The 27,040-nt window shown below is 49.7% G+C and overlaps 2 protein-coding genes across 2 annotated transcripts in view; one reads left to right on the plus strand and one right to left on the minus strand.

Annotated features, from left to right (window-relative positions):
* Greb1 (growth regulating estrogen receptor binding 1) overlaps positions 1 to 10,129 on the plus strand; it is a 71,937-nt gene extending 61,808 nt beyond the window's left edge. The window contains exons 26-32 of the mRNA XM_040730918.1: positions 705 to 909; positions 1,574 to 1,748; positions 2,650 to 2,868; positions 5,324 to 5,459; positions 6,771 to 6,971; positions 7,673 to 7,811; positions 8,992 to 10,129. Of these exons, the coding sequence (XP_040586852.1) occupies positions 705 to 909; positions 1,574 to 1,748; positions 2,650 to 2,868; positions 5,324 to 5,459; positions 6,771 to 6,971; positions 7,673 to 7,811; positions 8,992 to 9,155 (1,239 nt within the window). The 3' untranslated portion in view covers positions 9,156 to 10,129. The remainder of the gene's footprint in view (positions 1 to 704; positions 910 to 1,573; positions 1,749 to 2,649; positions 2,869 to 5,323; positions 5,460 to 6,770; positions 6,972 to 7,672; positions 7,812 to 8,991) is intronic.
* A 7,669-nt stretch (positions 10,130 to 17,798) lies between these two features.
* On the minus strand, positions 17,799 to 25,652 carry Ntsr2 (neurotensin receptor 2). Its single transcript, XM_005084945.4, is given in 5 exon segments — positions 17,799 to 18,125; positions 18,127 to 18,295; positions 19,791 to 19,881; positions 21,566 to 21,839; positions 25,012 to 25,652. Coding segments are annotated over 5 exon segments (1,308 nt in total). The 5' UTR covers positions 25,636 to 25,652; the 3' UTR covers positions 17,799 to 17,975.
* Positions 25,653 to 27,040: the final 1,388 nt, after the last annotated feature.

The raw sequence follows: 27,040 nt of genomic DNA on the forward strand, positions 1-27,040 counted from the left end.
TCACTTTCCCAGCCTCCCTGTGGTAGCCCACAGACATGTGTTGTGTTTGTAGCAGGTGCTTTGAGGAACTGAGGGGCAATGCAAGCTGTAACTGGGTCAGAGGCGTTTATTAAGCAAGGAGCCAATGAAGAGTTATTGGCATGAGACATTACCAACTGCAAGTATTGACATCTCGGCTGCGTGGGATGTCCATGTCCATAGTGAGGGGAGCGTTTGGGCATACAGGAGTAACACCTGCTGAGATCAGCTTCCAGTATGAGATGGAATTTGGTTAGCTGCTGGGGATGCCAGTTAGGCTTTGCTAACACCCAGGCTTCTGAGGCCTGAAGATAAGTCGAGGCTTTGATGAATCTCACTCTGAATTTGAGCAAGCTCACTCTTGTGTCTGGGTTAGCTGCCATTGACTAGCAGCCAGTGGGAACGAGTGGCCTCTCTGGGCTATGCTTCTTTACCCCGTGGAGCTCTGAGCACCAGCAGGCTAGCTCAGGCTTAGCCATGGGCACCTTCTGAGGGGTTGCGCTGTGCAAGGCCAGGCTCTGAACTGGGACAGCGTCATTTCCCCCCCGTCTTATTGGCTATAGCCAATCACAGTGCTCTTCCTGAGATCAGAACCAACTGCATCTTTCCATGGAGGAGGTGAGACGGAGCAAAGCGTTGTGCCCCCGTTTACACACGCCCTCCCTCGCTGTCCCACTACTTTGCAGAGTCACGAACACATCAAGAGCCCAACCTTCACTCCAACGACAGGCCGTCACGAGCATGGCCTCTTTAATCTGTACCATGCGATGGACGGAGCCAACCATCTACACGTGCTGGTGGTGAAGGAGTATGAAATGGCCATTTATAAGAAATACTGGCCCAACCACATCATGCTTGTACTCCCAAGCATCTTCAACAGCGCTGGAGTTGGTAGGTGGCTTTGACGTACACTCGGGAGACTATTTTACAGAGGGAAAGAGCTGAACGGTCGACATTAAATTCTTTGCTTGTGGGAATGACAACACTGCTCTAATGTGCTTGGCTGTGTGTGTACACGTGTGTGCCAGTGAATATGCATGTGTGTGGAGGCCAGTGGATGACCTTGGTGTCACTTCCCCAAAGTAGTCCACCTTGGTTTTTCAAAGTAGGTCTCTCATTGCCTGGAGCTCAATGATTTGATAAGGCTGGCTGGATGGTGAGCCCCAGAGATCTGCTGGTCTTTGTCTCCCTGGTGCTGGGATTATACACACAGACCACCATACTCAGCTTTATAAAAACCATGGGTCCTGGGACTTGAAAGCATGTCTTTGTGCTTGCAAGACAAGTACTTTCCCAACTGAGATATCTCTTAGCCCCTCTGTTAGAATTTTCTTATAAACACCATTTGAAAATGTTTATTCATGGAACTCATTTTTTGCAGATGTTAGGAAAAAGAGAATGTGTGTATAAACTGTAGAGGGGTGTCTCCTTGCTGGTGGTCAGTGGTCACTGGAAGACAGATAAAAGTGTTGGCTCTGCTGTGTCTGCTGTGAGCTCTGTCTTGTGCATACGGGTGCAGGACTGAACATTGAGTCAGCTCGCTTGGCCTCCGCAGGGGCCGCCCACTTCCTGATCAAAGAGCTGTGCTACCACAACCTGGAGCTGGAGAGGAGCCGACAGGAGGAGCTGGGGGTCAAGCCCCAGGACATCTGGCCCTTCGTCGTCATTTCTGATGACTCCTGTGTGATGTGGAACGTGGCAGATGTGGACTGTGCTGGAGAACCGAGTGGGTGAGGCAGCCTGGGCACACTTCCTAATTCAGAAAGCCACAGGAGACAGTGACGGGCAGTCCCCTCTCCAGCCTTGGGGACCACAGTGCACTTCTAAACGACAGAAAGCCAGGGCTGTGGATGTGGCACAAGTGGGCCCATTGTCCACGTCTTGATTCTCTTGAGTTAAAAAAAAACCACTGCTGAGATATATAATACATACAGAATGCACGGGCTGGAAAGAAATTCTTCAGCAGTAAGAAATACTTAGCTTCAAAGATCTTAGAACCCACATAACAAGAGAGACATTCAGCAAACGCCTATAACTCCCACTCTAAGGGCTCATACGGCCTCCATACGTGCACAAGTATGTGTATCCAAACACACAGACACGTACATACATGCACATGTACATATAATCTTTAAAAATGAAAAAGACAATGTATACTTAGTGTGATAAACAGACACACACCCAAAAGCAAAGTGTCCCATGTATAACAAAGTGTAACTCATATACAGGTTTTTTTTTCACGTCAATAGTTTCCCAAGATGCCCCTCGTGTTATGCTCTAGCCCTGATCCTCCCAGAACCCTTCACTCTTGGCATTGGTTGTCACTTGTGTCTTTCGGCACGCAGTTAAATCTTTTGGGTTCTAGGTTTCTCATTTTTGAAGGGTGTCAATCCCCAGGTTGGCATCACTGTAGAGATGAACCAAGCCATCGTCTGTATGTGGGGTCAATACACAGGATGTGACCATATTCTGCCCCTCAAAGTGGTGACAAATGTGAAGTACTTGCAGATACCTGATGCCCTTGGTTGCGTGGGTCTGGGTTCAGTTCATATCAGCCCTGACCATGCAGTTAGGAAGCCATGCCCTGTCAGGCTTGTCATCTGGGGACATTGGCCTCTCTCTTCCATGCAGGGAGTTTTCCTGGTCCGAGAGGAATGTCTCTCTGAAGTACGTCTTGCAGCACATCGAGGCGTCCCCCAACATCACACACTACGCCCTCATCGGCATGCGCAAGTGGGCCAGCAAGACGAGGGGCCGCGAGGTGCAGGAGCCGTTTTCCCGATGCCACGTGCACGACTTCATTATCCTCAATGTGGATCTGACCCAGAATGTACAGTACAACCAGAACCGGTGAGCATGGGGTCCTTGGGTGGGGGCTGGCCTTAGTACCGGTGGCCCTGAGCCCTGCACAGGCTGCAGACTCTCCTCCGCTCTACCTGCGCTGTACTGTTGCCGTGGCAAAAATGTGACAGGAGCAACTTGAGGGAAAGAAAGGCTTATTTGACTGGGAGTTTGGCAGTCAAGTCCGCCAGGGTGGGGCAGGCATGGTGGCAGGCCTGTGAGGAAGCAGAGAGAGATGAGCAGAGACGCTCAACCCACTTTCTCCTTTGTATTCGGAATGGTACCCGGTCTCACAAATGGTGCTGCCCACACACAGGGTGGATCTTCCCATCCCAACTGACCCAGTCTAGAAATCCCCCCAGAGACACGCCCAGAGGCTTGTTTCCATGGTGGTTGTCTGTCCAGTTGACAAGCAGGGTTAGTCACCACAGCCACTGAAGCAGCGGCTCTGCCCACAGCCCTGGAAGGCCTCCTCGTGTGCTGTGCAATTGCTCTGAATTTTTATAGAGTTATTTGACTCCATTCCTTCATTCAGAGATGTTTCCTTTGGTGAGCTACCTTGTGCCGGGTGTTTCTTTTGCTTGGGCTTCCTCAACAAAGTCACTTTTTTTTAGTAATGTTACCATTTGTCTTAGTCAATGCTCTACTGCTGTGAAGAGACACTGTGACCATGGCAACTCTTACTAAGGAAAACATTTCATTGGGGCTGGCTGGCTTACAGCTCAGAGGTTTAGTCCATTGTCATCATGGCAGGGAGCATGGCGACATACAGGCAGACATGGTGCTGGAGAGGTAGCCGAGAGTTTTACATCTGGATCCGCAGACAGCAGGGAGAGAGAGAGAGAGACAGACAGAGAGACAGAGACAGAGACAGAGAGAGAGAGAGAGAGAGAGAGAGAGAGAGAGACTAGGCCTGGTTTGAGCGTTTGAAACCTCAAAGCCCAACCTTGGTGACACACCTCCTCCAACAAGGCCACACTTCCTAATCCTTCTCAAGTAGCACTACTCCCTAATGACCAAGCATCCAAATCTATGAGCCTGTTATTGAAACCACCACACCGTCAAAGAGAACTTAAAGTGATTTGAATGAGTTGCTTTCCAGCCACAAGTCTGTTGACTGAGCATCTTGTATGCCAGGCAGTGGGCCACTTGGGAGTGTGAGGTTGGAGCCAGATTGACCATCCTGGTGTAGCCCAGATTCACCCATTTACTAGCCCTGTAGAATAGGCAGTGATTACTCTCAGCTATAAAAAATACCCACTATTTTTTTACGCTGTGGGCTGTGGTTTGGTGTGTGTGTGTGTGTGTGTGTGTGTGTGTGTTTTCAATTTAGTGGAGGCCTGGGCATGTAGCTTGCCTAGCACAATTTGAAGGCCTGGATTTGCTCCTCAGCAGCACATAAATTATATTTAGTCCTAACTCTTGGAGGTGGAGGCAGGAGGACCAGGAGTTTGAGGTCATCCTTGGTGCATAGTAAATTCAAAGCTAGCCTGGGCTTCATGAGACCCTGTCTCAAACAAACAACAAACAAACCAGACAGTATGGTGGACTTGTGTCTGTGAAGTGTCCCTCATGGTGTCTGCGCTCACGTCCAAGTCCTCAGGAAATTGGTGTCCTGGGCCTACACAACCTCTCTGGGTGCAGTGATACTCTTCTTTGCCTTCTGCTTCCCCTCACATCCCAGGAGAGTAAGATTTTGACACGGGAGTGAAGTCCACTTGGACCTCATGATTCAGTGTAGGGGCTGCAGGAGCAAGTTCATTTCCTTTGCTAGTTGAAGGATTGAAAGGTAATAAAGAAGTATCATAGGAAATCTTGGAGAATGCCCGAGTGCCGTCGTATAATGCTGGGGGAAATCAGTAGTGTTCCCTCTTGGGCTTCTTAGTGTCATTAATTAAAAAGTATTTAAGAGCAGATGCCAAGGGAGGCTCAGGGACAATGAACAGACTCAAAGAGAAGCTTGAGGCCACTTAAAGAGTTTCAAAGGAGGCCCAAAGGCAGGCGGAGAAGAGCTGGTGTGGAAGCAACCGCTCGGCAGCCACACTGCAGGCAGCTGCGAGGAGCCAAACGTGTGTGTTGGGTGTTTAAAAGTGCACAAAGCTTGCTTAGGCCTTGGCCAGCACCCAAGATAAAAGGACAGAAGCAAGAGAAATAGTTTTGCCTTTCTGAAGTGGGACTCAGAAAGACAGACCGGCTGAACCTCACAGTCGCTCATAGGGACCATATTGAGGGCCTGGAATTCTGGGATGAGGAAGAACGTTTTCTCAAGGTGAACCTGCCTTCCTAGGGGTGATCCCAGTAGCAGATCAGAACGGCCCTTCCCCCATTAACTCTAAAGGGTATGTCTCCACCTAGCGGTAGATCCCTTTATTTACTGTGACACGTGTAGGTCCCATGATGGGTGGTGTCTGGGGGGCTGGGAGCTGTGCTCAGTCAGACTCACTCCTCCTCTGGCCCTGGGCAGGTTTACCTGTGATGATGTAGACTTCAACCTCCGTGTGCACAGCGCCGGCCTCCTGCTTTGCCGCTTCAATCGCTTCAGCGTCATGAAGAAGCAGATCGCGGTGGGTGGGCACAGGTCCTTTCACGTCACATCCAAGGTGAGCATAGCAGCACTGACAAGCAGGTGCTCAGGCCACACCCAACTTGCCCTGGTATCAAAGATGAGAGTAGGTGTCTAGGGATCGAGGGTGGTGCCACATCTTTTCAGGGAGTCTGAGCGTTGGACACTTGGTACCAGGCCCTGGGGACTAATCTCTACTCTCTGATCTTAAATAGCATCCAGTGCGGTGCTGCACAGTGCAAGCCTCTCGTGCACTCCTGCCCTCCCCACCCAGGCAGGGTATAGGGTTCTAGACTTTTCTTCACACCATTGGATAGATAGCACTTGGCTAAAGAGCTGTTAACTTCATATACAAGGCTAGCCAGCTCAGTGACCACATATATCTGCCCGTGAGCTGGGGTCTAGTTGGGGAGATGTGACTCCAGTTGTCCTAGCTGAGCAGACCCAGACTTTTAAGAAAAAGTAAATCAGATATCCCCCAGAATGCCAGGTAAGCTGGCCAACCCCTGCCTGAAGATCCCTCTGATTCTCTCCTATACTGTTTTGACTCTTGTCCTTATGTGTGACATCAGGGTGTCCTTTCTCAGTGGCTGTCTTTCCCTAGTCTCCACCAACTGCTTGCAAAGTGACGTAACCTGAGCTGGAGCAGACCTGGATCTGACAACCGTTTCACACGTCATCCACAGGCGGGGGTCAGAGCTTTCTAAGGGAACAAAAGCTGTCTCAGCGTATCACATCTGTAATTTTGCTACTGTTACGAATTGTAATGTAAATATTTTTTGGAGGCAGAGGTTTGCCAAGTGGGGTCTCGACCCACAGGTTGAGAACTGATGCTCTAGATGCCTATGTAGCCCAGGGTCTGTAGGAGTGTTTTCCAAGGCCTGTGTGTGTTTTCTCACGGAATGATCAATGTGTGCAGATCAATGTGTGACTCATTAGTCAGTTTTCACAGGCTCTCTTTGGTGGTGGTGGTGGTGGTGGTGGTGTGTGTGTGTGTGTGTGTGTGTGTCCATGTTCGTTTGCCTGCTTGCAAATGTGTCGACTTGAATGTGAAGCCCGACGTGGAGGTTGTTGTTGGATCTCTTGTGCTACTGCTCTCTACCTTACCCTTCGAGACGCCGTCTGTCCCCCAACCCAGAAGCCATTGATTGGCTGGACTGGTTGGCCAGTGAGCTGCAGGGATGCGCCCTGGCTCTGTCCCTCCCTCAGCCCTAGGGTTACAGATATCTGTGACCACGACTGGCATTTACGTGGGTGCCAGGGACCTGAGCTCAAGACGCCATGTGTGTTGTGCTTCAGTTTACCTGAGGTATCTGAGTGGTCTGAGGCTTGTCCCTCTTCCTGGCAGGTATCCGACAGCTCTGTGGCCATTGTGCCATCCCAGTACATCTGTGCCCCAGACAGCAAGCACACGTTCCTGGCGGCTCCTGCCCAGCTCCTGCTGGAGAAGTTCCTCCAATACCACAGCCACTGCTTCTTCCCGCTGTCTCTGAAGAACCACAGCCACCCCGTGTTGTCTGTGGACTGCTACCTTAACCTAGGACCTCAGGTAACTTGGCTTGGAACCCACAGAGCAAGAGGTCCAGTGCCAGGATCTCGAATCATAATAATGGTATCCCTCAGTGATCCATGGAGATCAGCCTGGAACTCTGTGGCTAACAGGAATATGCATGCGCTCACGTCCCTTGCACACGACGGGAGCTGTGTTAGCATTATTCATGTAATCCTCATGTATACTTGGAACTACCTCCAGCTGACTTCGAGCCATCCAAGTGTAGGTGCGGTGTGCGTAGTTGTACCACACTGTTCAAAGAAACCAGGTCGCAGAAGCTGCTCATTCAATGCAGACTCAATTCCCAAAATGTTTTTGAGCTGTGGTGAATACAGACTGGGGGTATGCTTGGATACTGAGGCCGGGCTGTGCTCCAGCCTTATCTCAGATGCTCACTCATGCTTGACCTCTGCCAATACTGAGGCAGGAGGCGCTGTGTTAGTCTGCCAATTTAGGGATCAAACCCAATTCTGATGGCAAGGTGTTACTGATCCTCAAATCAGTTTATGAATTGAGCAAACCTCCTAGAACCGATCTTTTTTTTTTTTAAAGGATATGACTTGGTGACAGCATGACTATCTCTTCCCCAAGCTCCATCTTGAGCTTGACCAATCAACTGGTACTGCTGGATACTAGTCCTAAGTGTGACTGAGTACTTCCTGGAGGGTGACACTTCTCCTGGGCTCCTTCTTTTCCAGATTTCTGTTTGTTATGTGAGCTCCAGGCCCCACTCCTTAAACATCAGCTGCTCCGACATGACCTTCAGTGGCCTCCTGCTGTACCTCTGTGACTCTTTCGTGGGGGCCAACTTCTTGAAGAAGTTCCATTTTCTGAAAGGTAATGCTCCTTGCCTGGACTTTGAATTGACTGGCCACTGTCACCCACGTCTCTGTTGATCCTTGGGCCTGATCCTTATTTGCCAGGGGAAAATCAAGCTCGGAGAAGGAAAGTAAAGGCCTCGACTCTCAAAGTAGCAGAGAGCTGGGACTCGACCCCCAGGGCTCATTCAGCAGAGGAAAGATGTCCCTTTCTTTTGGGTGGATGACAGGCATTTCTCATTTCTCTGTCCCTTCCCCTCTAAGTCCTTTATGTTGGTGCCTGAGGTCCCCCAGAGGTTTCTGTGTGGTGCAGGGCACCGTGGCCTCCTTTGTCTCTTCTGCAGTCCTCCTATTCTTCTTAGTGGTTAAGGCTGGAAAAGCCTTGTAAAGCCTGTGGTTCCGGTCCTTCTCCAATTCCTTGCTGGTGTCGAGGTGTCCTTCGACCGTTTTCCTTGCTCTCACTTATTAATTAGCAAGAGCAGGGTCAAACCTCTCGCCTCAGGAACAGCGTTTAACGGGTTTGTCCAGCTTGTGGTCTGGGGGGTCCCACATGCCCCAGGTTAGCTAAGAACATGAACCCCCACCCTGCATGGTAAATTTACTGAAAACACGCAAGTGGGAGTAGGTGGCCAATTTTGACTTTGTTAAAAAAAACTTGATTATTCAGAGTCTTGTGAATATCAGCCATGTGATGTCTCAATGTGAGAAGGTTGGACACTCCTGCCAGGCCCCAGGGGATGACTGAACACATGTAGGGAGGGAGGAACAAAACCTGTGAACAGAGCCTGGCAGACGGATGGATGGATTGTTGCAGGCTGAGAGCTAGGCAGATGGAGACGTCCTGTGGCGGGGCATGTGGCAAAGGCGCGAGCTGCCCAAGACGCACATGACCGGGAAACAGGGTTGAACTGAGATGAGCAGTGTCTTGAGAGGCCAGGCCGGAGCTGAGATGGCTTCCTTTGGGACCAAGCTCCCGTGTCTCTCATCCCTGCTCCATTCATCTTTCCTGCACCCTCCCCTGCCCCGCCCCCACTGTCTGCCCAGCAAGCCTGCCTAATCCCTGCCCCGGCCATCTAGGATGCTGAGGTTAGACGTCACTTCCACCCAGCCATTTGGTTATTGCGGGTCGGATTCCCTACGCAGCTCTCTTGGGAGAACTCACCCCTTTCTCTCCTTGCCTCTGCCATTGTCCTCTCAAGGAGCCACCTTGTGTGTGATCTGCCAAGACCGGAACTCACTTCGGCAGACCGTTGTCCGCCTGGAGTTGGAAGACGAGTGGCAGTTCCGGCTGAGGGATGAGTTCCAGACAGCCAACGCCAAGGAAGACAGGCCGCTCTTTTTCCTCACCGGACGGCACGTCTGAGAGAGAGTGAGAGACTGGCAGAGCTCCTGAGAGTGTGGGGTCCTCAGGACCCACCTGCCACCAAAGCTACTGACGGTCCCAGACTAAGGGGTGGATGAACTCGGATACACACAGAGATGGTCATGGCAAGCCCCTTGTGACACTTGTCACTATGTCCTGCGATGGATAATGATTTAAAGCCACAGCCGTGAGTCCTTAATGGGCAGGAAACTGAAGAATACTGTGTTCTGGGCCAGACCACATTCCCTGGGCTATCTTGAAGTTCATTTTATGCAGAATGAAGTTTTGCTAACTCTGCTGTTGTTCATAGGCTTCCATGGACAAACTTGACCTGCTCTAGGGAATCGTGGGTTATCTTGTCATGGTGACTATGACTTCACATAATAGGTTTCCCATGACTCCCTGCAGAGCAATATTCCAAAGAAACATTTTAACTGTAAAGGTTGGAGACAAGAAAACAACAACAAAACAAAACAAAACAAAAAAACCAAGTAGATCATTTTAATAAGAATTATTTAATCACCTACAAGTCTCCTTTGCAGAAGCTAGCCCAAAGGCATCCAATTTAATATGATAAAATGAATTGTTTTACTTTAGAAAAAAAAAGTGACTCTATTGAAATAGTGTGGGGTAAAACCAAAAGGGCTTTAGGGAGGAAATTAGGATTGTAGCAGTGGACTGAAGATTTGCCTTCCAAAGGAAAGAGGACCAAATTGCTTGCATGATAAAAAAAAAATAACGAAAGCCAAAGTAATATACAAGACAGTGGAGAGGGCTGGAGCAATGGCTAGTGGTGTATGTATGCTTGCTGTTCAGTCCTGAGGACTGGAGTTTGGAACCCAGCACATAGATAACAAGTCACGTGTTCTGCAAATGCCTATAATTCCAGCTCTGAGGGATCCAATCCTTTCTTCTGTCCTCTGTTGTGCTCAGGCCTGTGTGTGAGTGCGTGTGTACATGCTTGTGTGTGTGCGCGTGTGTGCCCGTGCGAGTGTGTGCACACACATACACACATGCATGGGAGAGAGAGCGAGCGAGCGAGAGAGAGAGAGAGAGAGAGAGAGAGAGAGAGAGAATCTCAAAACAACAACAATAAACCAGTTAAGAACCAGATCTATAATTTTTTTAAAGCTCACTTTTCAGTGAGACAGCCTATGTTTTCTTATTCATCTTTATTTAGAGAGAGTCTGGCCTGCCTTGAGAAAGTAGGACCAGGGAGAAGCACAATGTTTACATCAACACCCTAGGATGCCACCTGGCGAGTAGCTGCTTGGTGTGTTGTTTGCGTGACTCCTTGAATGACTGCTCTCATTTGAAGGATGGACAGGTTATGATGCAAAGAGCACAAGCCATGGCAAGGACCAGAAGCTCAACTCAAAGCACTGTCCAGCTCCATCTGAGACCACAGTGCTTTAGGAGTGACCCACGGCTAACGGAAAAACTGAGGTTGCTGAAAACTTAATCAGAACACAATCCTTGTGCCCACTTAGACACAGATAAGCACTATGCTTGGTGACGGTCCAAGGAGAAACATGTTCAAGTTGATGCCAAAGATTTACTGCCAACCTTTTTCCCCCAAGGAAAAAAATACACGCGTATAAAATATTTAGATCAATGTTTATAAAACAATCACTTTGTGAATGTCATGATTGCTGTTTTGGAACAAAACTGATGTCCTCTAGTTCAATTTGTCTTCTGTAAATAGTGGCTCCTGTGCCATTCTCCCTGTTTTATTAGTTAATTTAAACTGACACTCTCGACTGTTCCAGTCTTATAAATAAAACATATAATGCACTTCTTGTTTTTATGGTGGATACAGGTTGTATTGTTTTGAGAAGACAGAGGTTAGCCAGTGATTTCCTGGGGCTGCCTGCTGAAAAATCTCATGGCCTGACAGGATTCTTTGGGAAGGGAAATAAGAATAAAGCCACAGAGGACTAGGGAGGTCATTTAGTGAGAAAAGTACTTGCTGTACAAGCACGAGTACCTGAGTTCAGAGCCCCAGTACTCGTGTAAAGCTGAGTGTGGTTGCACACATCTGTAATCCCAGTGTTCCTCGGGTGACATGGGAGACGGAAACAGAACCCTCTGAAGCTCATGGCTGACATGCAGAGTCGGGAGCAACGAACCACCCTGTCTCAAAGTGGAAGGTGAGTATTGACTGTAGTAGTTATTTTGCTTTTGCTATGGTAGAATACCCAAACACAAAGTAAGTTCTTCACCTGTTCTTTTGTTTTAATATTGCTCACTCTAAACTCAGTGTTTGCTTTTAGGCAGTGCTTCTGAAACCTGTGCTCGTTGACTCCAGGATATGGCCATGTTAGAATAAAGGCCCCAAGAAATGGAAGGAGTGGGGGACCATAAACAGAGCCATCTTCCTCCTCTTAATGGTGTTCTGTGACAAGAACCCACAAGCCATGACACCCCACCCCCGCCCTGGTTAAGCTCCTGAGATCTCAGAGTTTACTTGCTGTTTGGACATAGCCTAATGGTTGGATGACCGTGTCTGTGGCCTCACAGACTCATTTCTGATTGCTTGCTCCTTTATCAAAAGACTTCTCATGAAGTTGAGAAACTCCGTGTATTACCTACTCTGCTTGTTGCTATGAAAAACCCCTGAGAGAAACTGCTTAGGGAAGGGTTTCTGGCGGTTCTGGGTTTGAGAATGTGGACTATCGTGGTGGGGGAGAGCATGGTGGTACATGCATGGGGCAGCTGGTCACATGGCATCCACAGTCAGGAAGCAGAGCGAGATGAATGATGGCACTCAGCCAGCCTTCTTCTTTTCGTTCGTTATGGAACCCCAGCCCCAAGAAGGCTGTCATCCATATGTAGGGGGAATAGTCTGACCTCAACTAATCCAGTCTAGGAACCTCCTCACCTCCTCGCAGACATGCCTAGAACTTGAAAATGTTAACCATGCAATTCTAGATCCTATCAGGTTGTTAGTGTTAACCATCACACTTAGCAAGATGGTGGCCCTTGCCATTTCGCTACCTGCTGTGGCTGACTGACTGTCCTCAGCCTTTCAACTCAGGTAGGTGGTTTATAACCATACCTCCCCAGCTGTTGAGCTGTGTGGGGGCCATGTAGCCTACCTTCCAGGAACGCTGCCCACCTTCAAGGTTGTTTCTGTAGAATTACCTTCCCAACCCTGGTGAAGGCGGGACCCCTCTCCATCCTCCTTCCTCATCCTCAAATGCTCCTGGCCTGTGATAATCTCTGCCGCATCTTCTGCCTCTCCTATCTCCTTTCTCTTAAAAGACTTGGTGCTGATTTTAATGTCCTTAAGATGACCTCTTGCTTCCTTTGCAGTTGGAGTACTCTTTTAAATTTCTTGAGTTTTCTGCCCAGACATTTGTTTTGCCAATGTCTGTCTACTTGGTTGTCTTGGACTCCTTGAGGCAAGAGAGATGAGCTCGATGTTTAGGAACTGCCAATTTTATGTGCCAGGCAAATAAAGTATGTTCATTTTCATATATTTAATGAAATACATATGTATTACTTTCCATTTATATAACATTTTCCTACCCTGTTCTAAGGGCTTGGCAAATCTTGACTTCTCTCCCTGCATAGGATAAGCCATACAAAGAGTCATGGTGTAGGTCAGTCTTACACCCCAGCCTGGACTTGATCTGTCTGTATCTGTCTGGCTCTCTCTAGTGACTACATCTTGCCTGGGCTGGTCCATCTTCCAAACACCTTTCAAGGGTTCTCCCTCAGAACATGGAAAACAACACTCTAAGTGCCATTGGGACCGTCCTCACCAAGACACCTAAGATTATACTGATGTCAGATGAGAAAAGAGTAGGCCTTCCACCTTCAAGTATAGTAACATCCCTGTTAACACAGCAGCTGCTTTCCATCTTAATAAGCCTACTTCCACTGATGCCACATGGCAGAAGGTACTGTCTGATTCTCCAGCTCTGTATTGGGTAAATGTGTTGATCCCATATTTTTTCACTGGAAGCCCACTTGGTGTGCATGTTGGACATGAGTCTGTACCAAACATGAGTCGATACCAAAACCACTGGATTTTGCGCCTTCTCTAAATTGTCTGGGGATTCAAGCACCGAAGTTTATTAATCTTTTTTTTCATTCAGAAATTTGCACTGAAACCACTCGACCTGGCTTTAGCATCTACAGACAGCTTTTATTTGTGGGAGGACTATGAACCAAGGCTGCCTCCAGCGTCAACTGATCTCATTTCCTTTTCAATCTGCTTGTCTGGGCAAATGTCCCAGCTCAGAAAAAATTAGCATCTTAATGGACAAAACAGTTGGAAAGACCAGTGCAGACTTCTAAAACTCTTCATGTCCAGGGAAGAAACAAAAATTCTGAGTACATTTGTCATTCACCGAATAATATACTGTCCCAGTTTCTTGCTTTCTTCATTAAACTCTGACGAGCTTGTGTATTCTTTCTGGGGACTGTGGTCATGCTTGTGCCTCTTCCTGTTTCACAGAAATTTCCCTCAAGAGGTGCAGCCCTGCCCTCCCAGGTCGGGGGTTTCATAATCTTCAAAAGAGGCATTATTCCCTGCAATGGCATATTGGTCCTAACCCTCACCACCTGGGGCTTCTGGCCTCATTTGTAAATGGGTCATTAGGATGTCATTGACTAAGATTACACTAGAGCAGCCCCTCTCAACCTGTGGGTCATAGCCCCTTCAGGGATCGAAGGACCCTTCCATAGGGAACACCTAAGAGCATCAGAAAGCACAGATATTTACATTATGATTCATAGCAGTAGCAAAATTACAGTTATGAAGTAGCAACGAGAATAATTTTATGGTGGTGGTGGTGGTGGGGTCAGCACAACATGAGGAAGGTTGAGAACCACTGTCTTAGAGTGAAGGTAGCCCTAAGTGTCATGTCCTCTGAGGATCCACAAGCATGCCGAGCTCATGGGACAAGGAGGTGCAGACTGGAGTGATGGATTTGCCAGCACAGAACATCAGGGATCATCTTCCAGAAAGCAAAGAAGTAAGGTAGGATGCGTGGGTATGTAGTGGGGAAGCTGGCCTAGTTTGCTTTTCTGTTGTGGTGGTAAAATATTGATCTAAAGCAACTTGGAGAGGAAAGGGTTTATTTGGCTTATACTTGCAGTTCATGACCCATCACCGAGTGAAGTCAGGGAGGGAACTATAGGCAGGAACTATGGAGGAATGCTATTTACTGGCTCGTTCCCTAGCTACCTTTCTCATACCGTCCAGCAGCCCCTTCCTAGGGATGGTACCACCCGCAGTGGACTGAGCCCTGCTACATCAATTAGCAATAAAAATATGCCCCACAGACATGCCAATAGGCCAATCTGATCAACAACCCCCAAATGAGACTTCTACAGGTAACTCTAACCTGTACTAAGTTGACAGCTGAAGTTAACTAGGAGACCAGCTAAGGTCCAGCTTTCAGGTCTGCAGCCTCCAAACACATGAGCATCACTGGGGGTCCTTTACAATCATGTTTCTTGTGCTACATCGCCTTAGCAACCACACAGCCATGTGCTACATCGCCTTAGCAACCACACAGCCAGTCCAGGTAAGCAATGCTGCTTCGTTTCTACCCTGAGCCTGGCTCTCTGGCCACTCAGGCCAGCAGGACCCACTTCATGGGCCACTCCAGCCTTCACACTGTGAGCCACTCCTGGGCCCAGTGAGTGCGCTCCACCTCATAGTACTCTGTGAACTCTTGCTGGGGCACAGGGAGGCTAAGGAGCCCAGCCTTGGGCAGGAGCCAGGGAGAACACGGCTGTGACATCTACCAGAGCCACTGAGCCTGTTAGTGGTCACAGGCATTAGAGAGGGCTCAGTCCAGTGTGGTGGTTTATTAGCATGTGGGGGAATGTTATGTGAGGGAATGTTGGGCTGTCTTTCCCATCTGTGGACAAACCCGCCTTATGGCCTTCCCCTCAGCCATGGCAAGGGACCCAGTACTGTGCTGGCTTCTACCATTCAGGTGACAACTCTTCTAGCCCACCTCCTTAGGTGGGGAGAGGCTGATGGGGGGCTGGTCTCATGAGAATAGGCCTGGGAAGTATGGTCAGTGCCTCTGGTTGTCTCTCGAGGACTCTGGGGCTGGAAGACAGTCACCTCCAAGCTTTGCAAAAACCTGAGCACAGTGACCCAGGTTGTGTGACAGGGCAGCCTGTCTTCTGGTTTGTGTGCTTCCCATTGTCCCTTGCCCATGCCATTTATTCCTTTCAGACAGGTGTGTGTGTGTGTGTGTGTGTGCGTGCGTGCACGTGATGTATGGGCATGTGATACATATCTGTAATGGGTGATGATCACATAACTATTGTTATGTGTGTGGTACATGTAATGTATGATGAGGTATGGATGTGTAGGGTGTGTGAGGCATGGATGTGTGAAATGTGTGTGTAGTGTTGAGTGGTGCCTGTGTGATATGTGCACAAGATGTGTAGTGTGTATAATGCCCGAGATATGTGTATGTTGTATGATGCATGTGATGTGATATGTATGAGATATGTGATGTGTCCGTACATATGTCATATATGTGGTGCATGTGTGTATAAATCAGTGTGTGTCGTAAGCGTGCACTTCACCGATCTCTGGTGGGAGAGGGCGATAGTGGGTGCTGAGCTGCATGGACCTGAGGAAGCAGACAGGCCATCAGATGGAATCACAGGTCTTCCTGCCCCTCACAGCCCAGAGCCCCGCCCGCCTCCCTTACAGCATCTTCCACATTCAGGAAGAATCCCCGTTTCTCTGTTGGCCTGACAGCAGGGCCATACTGTGAAGTAGAGCCTGGTACTGGGTGACAGTCCATGGGAATTAAGCCTGGTTAAGACAGACTGGACCTGGATTCTCCTTTGGTCCAGGATGGTGCTGCCCAAGAGCATCTGGGCTTGTGTGTTCTGAGACCAGCACAGCGTGCAGGCGGCTATTTCCCTGCCACAGATAAACATCACATAGTCCAAAGGCTGACAGGAAGCTAGAGATAGCCTAGCTTTCCAAAGCCTATAGAATATGTCTGTCTGTGAGCAGCTGCCCTCCCCCCATAGAAGAGACTGGAGAACTCTACTATAGCTCATGCAATGCCACCATTCAATCAGCACCTGGATGCTACTTGTGTCATTTGTGGAAACTTGTAGGACATTTGTACCTAAACTCTGAGCACAGAGTAACGGAGAACTATAACAGGTGTTCAGAGAACACACGCCAGCAGTACTGCTAATGTAAGAACAGTAGTAGCAGACTTGGGGTGTCAACAAAATCCTTCTTCTGCAAGCATGAAGACCTGATATTGGTAACTGTAGTGGTTTGAAAGAATATGGCCCCTCTACTAGGAGGTGTGACCCTGTTTGAAACATTGTGTCACTGTGGAGGAGAGCTTTGAGGTCTCATACATGCTCAAGCCATGCCCAGTGAGACAGACCACTTCCTGTTACCTTTGAGTCAAGATTAGGACACTTGGCTACTTCTCCAGCACTATGTCTGCCTGCACACCATGATGATAATGCCTGTTGAGCCATAATGATATTGGTAAAACCTCTGAACTATAAGCAAGCCACTCCAATTAAATGTTTTTCCTTTATAAGAGTTACCGTGGTCATGGTCTGTCTGTCTGTCTGTCTGTCTGTCTGTCTCTCTCTCTCTCTTTCTGTCTGTCTGTCTGTCTGTCTCTCTCTCTCTCTTTCTGTCTGTCTGTCTGTCTCTCTCTCCCTGATTTATTTATTTATTATGTACACAGTGTCTCACCTGCACATATGCCTGCAGGACAGAAGAGGGCACCAGATCTCATTACAGATGGTTGTGAGCCACCATGTGGTTGCTGGGAATTGAACTCAGGACCTCTGAAGGAGCAATCATTGCTCTTAACCTCTGAGCCATCTCTCCAGCCCCCAGTCATGGTGTGTCCTAACAGCAACAGAAACCCTAAGGCAATGACCATAATCCATGATTTTTAAACATGCATGGGTGTGGTGGCACTCACTTGTAACCCTAACTGCAGGGAGACAGAGACAGGACACTTGGGACTCTCTGTCCAGCTAGCATAGCATGTTTGGTGAACTCAAGGCCAGTGGGGGACTGTGTCTCAAAAACAAGGGGATGGTTGTGGTAGTTTGAATGACAATGGCCCCATAGGGTCATAGAAAGTGGCACCATTTGAAAGGATTAGGATACATGGCCTTGTTGAGTAGGTATGGCCTTGTTGGAGGAAGTGTCACTTGGGGGTGGGCTTCGAGATTTCAGATGTTTAAGCCAGGCCCAGTGTCACTCTCTTCTTGCTGCCTGCCAATCTGGATGTAGAACTCTCGGCTACCTCTCTGGTATGTCGCTGTGCTCCCTACCGTAGTGATAATGGACCAAATCTCTGAACTGTAAGCCAGTCCCAGTTAAATGTTCCTTTATAAGAATCGCCTTGGTCACGGTGTCTCTTCACAGCAATAGGAACCCTAACTATGGCGATGGTTGATCTCTGGCTTGCACATCCACAAGCACCTGGGTTCACCTGTGCATCTGCATACACACAAGACCACGTAAGATGCACAAACTTGTATGCGCGCATACACACACTCTTTTTTTCTCTCTCTTTCACACACACACACACCGGGGGGGGAGAGAGAGAGAGAGAGAGAGAGAGAGAGAGAGAGAGAGAGAGAGAGAGAGAGAACAAAAAATAGCACCAGCTAAATTTATTAAGTACTGGCTATGTACCAGGCCTTTGTGACTATGCAATGGCTCCTGTTCTTTAACTGTGGCACAGGTGGGAAGCTGAGGGCAGTAGGTGTTATGTGGCTTGCCTGCAGTATGCACTGGTCAGTGACTGAGCTGGGTCAGGAGGTCCACCTGGACTGTTAGTGATGCCGTGACTTGTCTGATGGGCATGTCCCAAGCAGCCGTTGTTCATTCTCTTCATACTTGTATTTCGCCCAGGCTGGGGTTCCTTGGTGATCCCCAAAGGCGGACACCATATGTACTAGGGGGTGACTCTGGGGCTTCGTGGGGTAAGGGCACTACGAAGTGCTGCTCGCCACACAGGGAACTGAGGGATTCCAGGAAGAGCTTTCTGAAGGAGGAAGACACAGCGTTGTAGAGGATTGGGGTCACTGCAGAGCTGACGTAGAAGAGCGTGTTGGTCACCATGTAGAAGTAGTGATAGAAATCATAGAGTGTGCTGGAAGGAAACCCAGGGGTCTGGTTAGAGGCTGTCACCTCCTCACAGCGCCTGCAAGACCTGCTGTAGGGTGCCTGTCCCCTCCTGACTTCCGTGGTTGTGATGACTGATCACCCATGTGGTAGGTGGCACCCCTGTTGACAGTGGCTATATGCCTAGGTCAGTAAGATGCTGGGAGCCCTGCACTTCATGGTATGGTCAAGGAGATGTGGCTTAATAACAAGGGAAGGTTTTGTTTTGTTTTGTTTGTTTGTTTATCAGAAGTCAAGCTCCCTGTGGCAGAGATTCTCTGCGGTGGTAAGGGCTTGGCATATGATCCTTGTGGTGGTTTGAATGTAATTGGCCCTCATAGGCTCATAGGGAGTGGCACTATTAGGAGGTGTGGCTTTGTTGCAATAGGAATGGCTTTGTTGAAGGAGGTGCGCTACTGTGGTGGGTGGGCTTTGAGGTCATATATGCTCAAGCCACACCCAGTGTCCCAGTTCACTTCCTGTCTCCTGAAGGTCAAGATGTAGCTCTTTCTCTACTCTCAGCTCCTTCTCCAGCACCACGTCTGCCTGCATGCCACCATGCTTCCCGCCATGATGATAATGGACTCAGCCTATAAACTGTAAGCCACCCAATTAAATGTTTTCCTTTGTCAGAGTTGCCATGGTCACGGTGTCTCTTCACAGCAGTAGAAACCCTAACTAAAGCAGATCAAACACAGGGCTTTGTGCATGCTAAGCAAACACTCTACCAGTTGAGCTATATTTCCAGCCCATGAATTTTCTCTTCTCTAACTTTAATAAAAGAGGGTTCACATCCTGTTTTCCATGCAGTTTTTATTAGATCATGGAACTATGTTGTGTCTTTCTCTCTCTCCTTGTAATAACATGGCCTTTGCCACCCTCCCTGGGCTGCAGGGGTTGGTCTATTCTGGTTCCAAGATACTCATAGCCCTGACTATCCACAAGGCCTGTCATACCCAGGGTCTTACCAGGTCAGGAAGATTTCTAGAGAGTGCCCCAATCCTGCTAGGCATAACATATGCCTCTTATCCCAGTCCTTGGGAGACTGAAGCAGGAGGATTGCCTTGCTTGGCTACTAAGAGAATACTGGGTCAGCTGAGGCAGTATAGCTGACCCAGTATTCTGGCTCAGCAGTTAAGAGCACATACTGCTCTTTTAGAGAACCCGGGTTCAGTTCCCAGCACCCACATGGCAGCTCAGAACCTTCTATAACTCCAGTTCCAGGGTATCTGACACCCTTAAACAGATATATATGCAGGCTAAAATACCAATGCACATGAAATAAAAGTAATTTTTGAAACAAACAAAAGAACCCCACAATGCCTTGTTCCCCACCTCCAGCTGAAAGATTCTGAGACCCTGAGCAGGACCAGATAGACTACAGGCCAGAAATCCTGAAAACTTGGCAGCTGAGGATGCATTGCCTGGCTCCAGGCCAGCCCGGCAGTCCCTTCTCAGTGGCCAGACAGCCTCAGTACACTTACTCATTCCATCCATCATCAGGAACATAGCAGTACATGAGCCTGCGGGCATGGTACGGCAGCCAGCAGATGACATACACAGCCACGATGGCTCCTGCAGGACAGTGGGGGGGGGCATAGCAGACAGAAAGCAAACATGTTCTCAGTTACATCATCGTCCAGGGAGGAAGGTGCCCAAGGTGACAACAGCAATTCCCGTGGCCTCTTCCTGGAGCCAAAGGATGGGAAGAGAACTTTAAGTTATTGGATATGAACTTGCCCTGTTCTTGGACACAACATGCTTCCAGAATCTTCTGTTGATTGCTGGAATACACTCCCACCTGAGAGGCTGTGTGGGCAGCATACTATAAATGCCCTTTGTACTCTGCAAAGCTTGTCCTGGAGCTCTTCTGGATGGATGGGGGTGCCATCATCAGGCCAGAAGCCAGAACATTCTTAGTTTTCTATCCTTCCACATTTTGCCTTTTAACGGGCTCTTCCTTGGATGCTGACTCCATCTCGTCTGTGTTTCCGCTGTTGCCACCCTATGAAGCTCCTCTCCACGAGACTCTGAGAACCTTCCCCCTCCTCCCATGAGCATCCACCTACAAATCGCCCAGTGTGGACCTGCAGCAGCATTAACTGGTATCCTGGTAGAGATGCAGAATTACCTCATTCCATTGAAGACGTCATGGGTTGGAATCTCCTGGCTAGACCCTATGACACAGTTTCTCTGTGGCTTTCAGGCTGTCCTGGAATTAGTTCTTGTAGACCAGGCTGGTCTCGAACTCACAGAGACCTGCCTGCCTCTGCCTCCCAAGCACTGGGATTAAAGGCGTGCGCCACCACCTCCCCAGTCTACCCTCTGTCTTTTATGTGTCCTAGACCATTGCATACACCCTGAAGTTTGGGAGCCCTATTTAGCCCGTATGCTAAAGAGCTACGAAGGGAAAAGATCTTCTAGACATTGGCTCTTGGAACTGCAGGCCAGCAACTCTAGAGTGAAGCCTGACATATGCTGGAATACACTCCAACTCAGGACTAGGCATTCCCACCTGGGTGACTTAACTCAGGACTGGGCAATTCCCACCTGGGTGACTTAACTCAGGACTGGGCATTCCCACCTGGGTGACTTAACTCAGGACTAGGACTAGGCATTCCCACCTGGGTGACTTAACTCAGGACTGGGCATTCCCACCCGGGTGACTTTGTGCCACCAGTCACATCACAGGGCACTCAGCTCTTAGTGTCTTTTCCCACAATACTGTGATGTTGCAGAGAGCACAGACCTGTCCCATCGGATCCTCCCAGACTTCAGCTAGCACCCAGATATCAACTAGGCGCATGGAGAAACCTGTTCTCCTGTGCCTTTAAAAGTGCCCCTTACAAGGCCAGATTGTTCCAGATCCTTACAAAGGCAAGCAAGTAAACAGATGTGCTGGAGGGGAAATGGGATTTGGGGACCCAGCCAGTCTGAGAGCCCACAATCACCAGACTGAAGTCATTCACTACTCCTGGCTGCCTCACACAGCTCAACTTTCTGAAACAGGGCCAGGTGGGTGAGCCGCTCCCTGGACAGATCTGTAATTTTCATGCAGAGAACTCCATTTGTTTCTTTTAATGATCCCATTGTGTTTGTGAGGGAAAGCTATGGATGAATTTACAGCTCCTCTGGGGTACAGGGGAAGACGACCTAGAGAGAGGCAATATCTTGCCAAGGTCATCCAGCTCGGGACTGATAGAGGCAGCCCTGGTAACCGACCTCCTCTCCTCCAGAGTGTTATGGGAGAGTACTTAACTGAGAACCTGGGCGCTGTGCTGAAGGCTGCGAATCTGGCTGGCATCCTTGTGTCTCACCAGGCTGGCTTGGACCCCCAGAGACAAGGTCTTTCTCCATGCGATGATACCCAGGAGGCCTTCCTCACTCAAGAGCTCCAGGCGGCTGGGGATAGAGCTGCCTTGGGCAGAAGCTGATGGTACCTGGGAGTAGAGGGCCATCAGGTGGTTGACAGTGACCCCGTTCAGGAAAGCAGTGAGTGCCAAGGGAAGCACGAAGGATACCAGCACGTTCACCTGTGAAGGTAATTCCAAGCGTCACGCGGGCAAAGGCCCATGACTCTGGTCATTAGGTTTGCTCTGCACTCAGAATCTGCATCAGCAGGAAAGGGAGACAAAAGGGCCTGGAAGGAAAAGCTAAGGATGGTCTAAGGATGTTCTAAGGACTGTGATGCTACAGTGCAAGCCCAAGGGTTCTTCCCTGTAGACACGAGGCAGAAACTCGTCCCAAAGAGAGACATCGCTGACGCTTGACCTCCTCATTCCACTTTCCTCTCTGCTCTGGAGTCTGGACTGCGAGTGACCCAGCCTGCTTTGCAGACTTTATGCTCAAACAGGGTCTTCAAACGGCTCCCACTGGCTGGATACCTTCAATTTAAGATCACAGCCCCTAAGCCTTTAATCCCAGCACTCAGGAGGCAGAGGCAAGCGGGTCTCTGTGAGTTCGAGGCCAGCTTGGTCTACAGAGTGAGTTCCAGGACAACTAGGGCTACAAGTTGAAAAACAAGAAGAGTCACATTCCATGGGCTGAAGAGATGGTTCGATGGTTAAGAGCACTTGCAGAACACCAGAGCTCTGTTCCCATCATCCATGCTGGGCAGTTCACAGCAACCTGTAATTCTGGCTCTAGGGAACCTGATGCCCTCTTCTGGCCTCTGCAGGCACCTGCATTCAATGTGGACATTCCCATATACCCAAACATAGACACATGATTAAAAATAAAATAAATCGTTTTTAAAAATCACAGCTTGTTATCACAGTTCAGAGGCTGACAAACAGGTAAGAAGGCTGTGGCAAGTGTTGGCTCTGGAGGTGTCCCTCAGTCTGTCCAGGAAGAGCAGTAGCAGTCTCCAGAGCCATGTGACAAAAGGGAGCCTATGCTGGGGCTCCCTGGAGATACCCAGGGCAAAGAGAGCAGCGGGCATTGTGGCTTGTGGGTAGTCTGTCCCCACTCATTCTCTCAGTGGTGGTCTTAGAGGCCACATGGACAGCTCCTGTAGGTTCCGCTTGTCACTCATATGTATGGGGGAACTTCATGAGGTGCATGGGGGGGGTCTGCATGGTGCCATGGGATAATGTCCTCAGGTGGTCCAGGCTAGGTACTTCAGTGGGAAGGAACACTGGAGATCAACCTTCTAGAATGTAAATGGGAATGGAAAGGGAGTGGGGGAACATGGACTGAGGACCCACACTATGCTGTATCCCTGGTACTTTCAAAGGGTCACATTTAATTATTCTCATGACACTGGCACCATGTATTTGGAATTCAGGAAAACCCAGGCATGTGAACGCCACATGGACAGGGAAACTCTCCTTTCTGGATTAGGAATACAACAGGAAAAAAAAAACCTAGAGAAAGTGCCTCCTAGGAGCCAGCACACCCTTCATTCTGACTCAGGGTGCCATTTTTCCTCACCATCCTTGTCCTGTAGGCTAAAGTTTCTTCCTGTGTTTGTATTACTCGAAACAGAGTGTTGACTAGCTTCCCTTCACCCCCACAACACCTATAGTGGATGAACTCTCTAGAAATGAACAATATGTTTCAGATGCCGAACTCTTTTTAAAGTAAATTCATTACAAACAAACTATTGATAGGCGTTTGGTCTCCCTTTCCCCTGGAGGAAAGTTCCCTATGCAAGGAGAACTTGGACCAGACAGGGATAATGCAGCCTTGTAGAATTCTGGTAAACAAGGGCACAATTGGCTCCTCCCACACTTTCTCCAAATTCCTCTTGGGCGAGAAAGAAGGTGCAGATGTCCTCTCGCCCTACCCACCAGACCCAGCTGGCACACACAGGGCGAGGCAAGGAAATAGAAGGGCTTGGGGCCGCAGCCTTGTACCATGGCAGGAGAATAGGATGGAGAGAGAGGGGTATCAGGATTAATTTGAGAGAAACCAATGGCAGAGAAAGGCCGATGACCCTTACCAATGGCTACATGTAAGGGACAGAGCAACAGAAAAGCCCATGAATGACACATGTGGAGGAAGGCAGATGCTATGTAAATGACCCATAAAATGTCGCCACCATCTACTCTCCTGGCTCAGTGCTACTGAGCTTCTAACAGTCCTTTCTCTCCTGTTCTCTGTCCACTTCAGTCATGGAAGTGTTTTCCCCTCTGACAAACCACCACCTGTGTGTCCCTAGTCCAATTCTTTGTTCTGGGACACAAGGACCTGAATATCACAGCAGTTCCCTCTAGACTGCAATCCATACCTGGCCAGCAATGCAATGCCGGATGTGGTGGTGCAGTCTTTCGTGTCCTGATGCACCACTGGCTGGTGTGCCTTCCTGCACTCCCCCCTCCAAGGCAGGGTTTCTTTGTGTAGCTTTGGAGCCCATCCTGGCTCTATAGACCAGGCTGGCCTCGAACTCACAGAGATCCACCAGCCTCTGCCTCAGGCATGTGCCAACAATGCCCGACTCACCTTCCTGCACTTTTGTGTGCTTAGCCTCCCTCAACCTCAGCGTGCTCATGGCTAGTGAAGGGATGCTAGCTACACCCTGTTTTGGTCCTTTGGGTTTCCTGGAAGGATGCTGGAGTGGCAGCTTTAGTTTCTCTCACTACCCCAGTGTGCATCTCACTCAGGCTCACTGCCCATCTGAGCAGTGACCGGGCAAACTCAGAGGGTCCTGGGCAACAGGACCACTCAAAACATTAGACTTGGGAAGTACTTGGAAGGTGAGACTTGCTTTCAGAAAGGCACCACAAATCTCTGGGAGTGGATCACAGGCTAGGGGAGCAGGTGGGAAAGGAGAAGCCTTGGAAACAGCGTGTTGAGGGAAGGCTCTCAGACAGAGGCAAAAACATAGCTCACTTCCACGGTTAAGAAGGGTTGGAGAAGGAGGGAGCAAAGAAAGACTTGTTGACCTAATTGCCAGAGAGAGGCCAGGCAAAGCTAGGGACAATGGGGGTGGAGTAAGCCAGGGAGAGGAGGGTGCAGGAAATGAGGCCAGAAACCTCATCAGACCCCAGAAGACAAGAGCAGAGAGACGCCCCTTCCAGATTTCTTAGAGGCCAGTTCCAGAGACACATGGTTGGAGTGAGCATTTCACAGGCTCACCTTGTGGTTTCTTTTAAAAAGAGGTGTGTGTGTGTGTGTGTGTGTGTGTGTGTGTGTGTGTGTGTGTGTAGGTTAGGGGATAACTTTAGGAGTGGGTTCTCCCCTTCTGCCGTTGGTCCCCCTTACCTGGATGAAGACCTGGAGTGTGGCTCGGCTCACCATTACTGTGCACACGCGCGAGGCGGGCTCGGGCTCCCCGTTGGCACTCTCCACTTCGTGCTTCTGTCCCATGATCAACGCCATGGGCAGGGCAAAGCCCAGTGAGGCGACCCAGACCAGCGACAGCAGACGGCGGGTGCGGCGCGGAGTGAGAAGACGGCGGGCGCGCAGCGGCTGGCACACAGCTAGGCAGCGCTCTGCGCTCAGGCTGGCCACGCTCAGCACCGTGGCGTAGGCGCACAGCTCACGCACGAAGTAGTAGCCACGACAGCCCAGATCCCCGAAGACCCAGGGGTAGTGGGACCACACGAAGTTATAAAGCTCCATGGGCACGCTGACCAGTAGCAGTAGCAGCGCCGACAGCGCCAGGCTGAGCACGTGGTAGCGCAGGCGCCCCGGGCGACCGGCCCGCGCCTTCAGCACCACGTGTACGGACAGCGCATTGCCCGCTGTGCCCAGCGCGAAGATGAGCGAGTAGAGCACGGTGAACAGCACCTTGGCCCAGAGGCGCGTGTCCACGCCCAGCCGTGCGTCCAGGCTCAACCCCGCGCTGGGGCTGGGCCTCGCGGGCCGCGGGCTGCTGGTCTCCATCACTGTCTCGTGGTGGCCTGCGCTCCCTCCCTCCCTCCCTCTCACTGCTTGGAGCCTGGGCTAGCTGCCCGGTGAACCAGCACCTCCTCCCTCCTGGGAACCTCCAGAGCTGGAAGGACACGCCCCCAAAGGGAGTTCCAGAGCCACATCAAACTAGAATGCCTCTCCCTTTCGGCTCAATCCAGAAAAGCTCGTGTTGGTGGAAAAAGGGGTTCTTTGAGGTTCACCTGGATAGCATCACTAATAAGCTGTGTGACTCACGGGCAGGTTTTTAAACCTCTTTGTGATCCCCCACCCCTGTTTTCAATTTTTATTTATTTTATGTTTTGGTTTTTCGATACAGGGTTTCTCTGTAATTGTTTTGGAGTCTGTCCTGGAACTTGCTCGGTAGACCAAGCTGGCCTCAAATTCACAGAAATCCACCTGCCTCTGTCTCCCAAGTACTGGTATTAAAGGCGTGCGCCACCACCGCCCGGCTCCGTTTTCAATTTTTAAATACCACTCGTGATACAGTGTTAAGTAATGGGCCTGGGATGTGAAAAACCCTACCCAAACCCAGGGAAGATTGTGAGAAGATGTGTGTGACAAGAGTGTGTGGCTCCCAGAATGACCTCAGTCACACCAGCCCCCTAACTCTGACCTTCTCCTTTAAAGGTCAGAAGAAGGAGAAACCATCCTGGGATGGAGGAGAGGCTTTGGTCGTGGCAGGAGGGGGCAGGCATGAGCATGAAGGATGAGATCATGTTCTGAGGGCTTGTGGATGGCTCCTAGATGTGGATGTGGCTGCCAGGGTAAGGGTGGCCTCCTGTGGGTTCCTGACAGCTGGAATCTGCGAGGGGCATTGCTTCAGGTCCTGGCGCAGTAACTGAGGGAGTGGTGGAGAACTTCAGTGTGCTACTGTAAAAAGTTATAGCCTCCAGGACTTATGATGTTCAAAATAAGACTGAGCTTTTAGGGCTGAGTACATAGACTGTGTCCTGAGGGGTCCCAGTGGTGGTGGGGATGGTGAGAAACATCACAGATGACAGCCCTCCTTGGCACGTCATAACTGTCAAATAAGGGACACTCTTGTCCAATTGAGTGTGAGGACTCAAGCTTCCGCTCTGAAACCCACATGGAGAATGTGAAATGTGATGGTATACACTTGGCAATCCCAGGGCTATGGAGATGGAGGCAGGAGGGTCCCTGAGGCTTCCAGCTAGCCGGCCTAGCCCACTTGGTGAGCTTCAGGCAGTGGAAACCCTGTCTCCAAAAAAACAGTGGATGGTTTCTGAGGAATGACACTAAAGTTTTCCTCTGGTTTATACACACATGCATGATACACATGTATGTGTACCCCATACACATGTGCCCACATAAACAGGTGCGTGCACACCTGTGCATGCACGCGCGCGCACGCACACAC

Source organism: Mesocricetus auratus, unplaced genomic scaffold (genome assembly GCF_017639785.1).
Source record: "Mesocricetus auratus isolate SY011 unplaced genomic scaffold, BCM_Maur_2.0 Super-Scaffold_100024, whole genome shotgun sequence".
Taxonomy (NCBI): Eukaryota; Metazoa; Chordata; class Mammalia; order Rodentia; family Cricetidae; genus Mesocricetus; species Mesocricetus auratus.